A 4031-nucleotide genomic window follows, 5' to 3' on the forward strand; every position below is an offset into this window, starting at 1 on the left:
CCCCCCCCCACTACGCCCCTGTCTCCAATAACCATCGATTTGTATAAATCAAAAAAGTTTCATCGATGGGATTCTCAAAGGTCATTGGTGTGCTGTGATTCGCCAGTATTCAGTGATTCACTGCTTTGTTTTTATCACAAAGAGCTTCTTTTCCTTAATCACCAATAATCAATGTTTACATCACAAAGAATTTCATTTGTAAACTCCTAAAACATCAATAATGGTTTAAATTTGTTCAATCTTTTCCATAAATCACGAAGTATTTCACTCAAATTTTATTTGTTCAGGAATCACCAACTATCCTATTGGAGTGGGAATCAATGGTGCAGGAGAAATCACTATTGCTGACAATCACAACAACTTTAATCTCTCCGTCTTTTCCCAGGACGGTCAACTAATCTCTGCCCTAGAGAGCAAGGTAGAACAATGCTGCAAACTTTTTTTAACGAGAATAAATGCCTATTGTTTTATTACACACACACCCGTCACAGGATTTTTAACGATTTTTTCTAGTTAAGTAATTAAACACCTAATAAAATCTTTTTTAAAAGAAAAAATGTATTAGCAAATGGAATGTAAGAAGAAACATTGAAGAATTGACTTAAATTTTATTTTTGTGAAATGTGTTAAACCCCTGGTTTTAAGATTAACTTAATTTAAACTCAGTGAAGGATATTTAAACAATTTTCATCTTCCCCTCAAAGCTTATGCACAATTTCTAACATTAAAATCCAGATTTTCAATTTTATTTCCGGAAAATTTGGTTTAACGACTTCCCTCCTTCCAAAGTTTTAATGTAATCATAAATTGTGGAAGTAGGAGAATTGAACAATACTAATAAACTAAATATGCTTCCAGACCTTTATATTCATTTTAGAAATTATGAAAAGATTATTCCTTTTTCCTTAAGGTAGAATGTTTGCGGGGAGTGTGAAGTTTTTAGGGGATTTTATTGCAAACTTTTGGGGGTAAATTACGTTATCGAATTTTAGGTTTAAGAAAAAAGAAGAAAAAAAACAGATAGACAGTGGGATTGCTTACTTATATAATTTTTTAGAGAATAAGGAAATTCCAATTAAAATGCTTCATTTCAGTTTATTTGAATTTATTTAATTAATATTTATTTTAGGTTAAACACGCTCAGTGCTTTGATGTTGCCTTGATGGACGACGGGAGTGTGGTGTTGGCGAGCAAGGATTACCGTTTATACATCTACAGATATATCCAAGTACCACCGATCGGGATGTAAACAAGTGGATACTCCTATCTATAATTAGGGTTGTATCCTTGTATCCGGGGCTATAGGAACACTTTCTAGTGTCGAGGGGTGGAACCTGGACACTCGGTACCAGAAACCTAAAAACCGGAACTTGGAATCCGGAACCTGGAACCCACCCAACTCAGTCTTTCCAAATTTTATATTTCTGCGTGTGTAATGTTAACGTTAAGATTAGAAAAGTTTCTCCTGTCGTTCCACTGTTTGTGTTAAGTTTTGAAAATGGAGAATTTTTATGAAAATTTTATTAAAGCTAGAAAAATCTATCTTTGGGAAATACTTAGCATAGAACATTTGTTGCAATAGCTTACGTTGGATTTTGGTGGGCATTTGTGTAACTTTTGGGGAGACCACATATCACATGGATCAAAATAGTTAATATAGTCAGAAATTCAAGAAGGCATTTATTAGTTATATGCTAAGTAGCTCAACTCTTATGTTTGGAGATATGACCAAAAATTGTACTCTGCTAGTCAGTGAAAAAAGCTAAGTGCCATTGCCGTTTTTGTTGATTTTTAATCTAAAAGTTTTTACAAGTTTAGATTGCTTGTATACATTTGATATGTAAACTTGTTAAACCTAATATATGTACTGTCGTACAATTGTACAGTACTTTTGTTGTTGATTCAGTGCTTTTTCAGTTCTGTTTTCTTCAGGGCGTCGAGGCAACATCTGACTTAAAAGTCCGCACTGTACAACTGTACGCTGGCATTTATTCATATTTTAATTCTTTTGTTTGTTAGGGTTTGTAATTGTTTATGTTTGGAACTGGCGAAGGTAGCAGTACACACATATATACAAACTAGAACCAGTATTATTGAACCCCTACCCTCACCTTTTTGTTTTGCATTTATAATATGTTTCATTTTATTTTGGTTTCTAGAATATTTAAAGGATGTTTTACCAAACTACTGCTTGTTGTACTATTATTATTTTAGTTTTAGTTTTTATTCAGTTATTTTAATCATTTTGTAAAATTTTGTTTTAAGGCACAAAGTGAATTGACTTGAGATTATTGAAAAGTGTCTTTCACGCGAATTTTATCCTCCATTTTGGAATCAACAGCTGATTCTAAGAACCGGGGGGTTTTCCCGCCAATTTGGTTTAAATACCCCCCGGGAATCTCTTGAGATCTAGCCCCCCGGGATCTGAAGTTACACCTGGTGAATCAAATAAAGATTTTTATTCTGTCATTCGCTGTGCATATGTTAATACATATATAAAACTAACCAGCCTATTTATTTAAATACTGTACTGTGCACGTGTCTATATTTACCGCTATTAGTCGCTTGTTTTCGTCCGTACGCTTGTATAGTCTATATTCTACATATATATTTATTGATATTCTCTCAGAGGTGGCCTGCGGTAAGACTGATCACCACATTTGTTGGCTTTCTTGTGTCTACGCTTTCTTGTTGGTTGATTTTCTTTATTCCCCAATCGGTCTTACATCGGGTTCACACCTCTATCGGCATAATAAGAGGTATCCGCGGTTAAATTTATTTGTAAAGGTTTATTTTGTTACTCTTTTTATAAATTAATTGCGTCATGCTCACTATTTTATTTATATTTTTTATAAACCCCTTTTCTCTCTCTTCGGTTGTGGACATCTTTCATTGGGGTGTTAAAGTTGATATTTGGAAACATTTATATTGGAAACATGGTATTTAATTGTTTTCATCTTTATCGAATTATTGTATGGAGGCTCCTGCTTTGAAGGAAATTAATCTAGAAAGTGACAAATTGAATTCAAAAAATCAATTATTTCTTCACCGTCAATGAAGAATTTAATTTTGCCTTCATTCGGTCGAGATAAGTTGTTATTTTGAACTCGTTAGCTGACATCATATACTTAGCAATATTAAACAACAACATGGCGTTAAATCGGTTCCAACCAGGCGTCAAAATCATTGTGGCGCCTATCTCCTGGGTGTGCTCAGACACTTCGCGCCACTCTTGGACCAATTCATAACTGCGCCGCTACGACGTCCTATTACATGTGAAATTAAAATATTTTTATATAAACGGGCGCACCTCTAATTTTTGAATTGTTAAACCGAAAGCACTTGTTTTTTTAATAATCATAATTCTCACATCTCTACTACCCCAATATATTTTGTATATTAATATTCTTCTTTAAAATATTTAACCATTGTTATGTGTACACCTAATATTGGACCATGGGATAAGGGCATTTGAATTAACCATTCTAAAAGGGCATAAATAAATTATTCCAGTTTGATGGGCATTATATTCAATCATAACATCCAACTATAGAAGCCATTTTTAACTCTCCCCTCCCCCAAAACGTGCCTCAGAACGCCCTCAGAGCATTAGATATTTGTGCGTAGAGTTTATTCTACGCACCTCGCGAGCTCTCATTACATTCTCATATTTTAGTCAAAAGATTTGTAAAATGTTAACTTGTGAAAATATTCCTGTTAAAATTCATCTGTATCATAAAAATTATGGAATAAAATAATTGTTTCATTTCTTATCAAATTATTAACGTGAGAGAGAGAGAGAGAGAGTGAGAATTGTTTTGTTTATTTTCCCTGAAAGAAAAAACTGACAATTTTCGATGCATCAACGATGTTCTCCCAAAATTTGAAGCGAATATATATATAGTGGATAAAGATACTTCACCAAAATTTAGAATGAACAGGAACATTCCAAGTCTACCAAGATTTAGTAAAAATTTTGCATCACGCGCTTCGTCATAAGCTTTATACTTAAATCAAAGTTTTTTATTGCT

The 4031-nt window shown here is 33.4% G+C and overlaps 1 protein-coding gene across 1 annotated transcript; it reads left to right on the forward strand.

The window, feature by feature from the left end:
* Nucleotides 1-287: 287 nt before the first annotated feature.
* On the forward strand, nucleotides 288-3771 carry LOC111713711 (brain tumor protein; the record flags this gene model as incomplete). The annotated part of the gene is given in 2 exon segments (XM_023488647.1): nucleotides 288-418; nucleotides 1130-3771. Coding segments are annotated over 2 exon segments (251 nt in total), but the record flags the coding sequence as incomplete, so codon positions are not given.
* Nucleotides 3772-4031: the final 260 nt, after the last annotated feature.

Source organism: Eurytemora carolleeae, unplaced genomic scaffold, assembly GCF_000591075.1.
Source record: "Eurytemora carolleeae unplaced genomic scaffold, Eaff_2.0 scaffold1312, whole genome shotgun sequence".
Lineage (NCBI taxonomy): Eukaryota > Metazoa > Arthropoda > Copepoda > Calanoida > Temoridae > Eurytemora > Eurytemora carolleeae.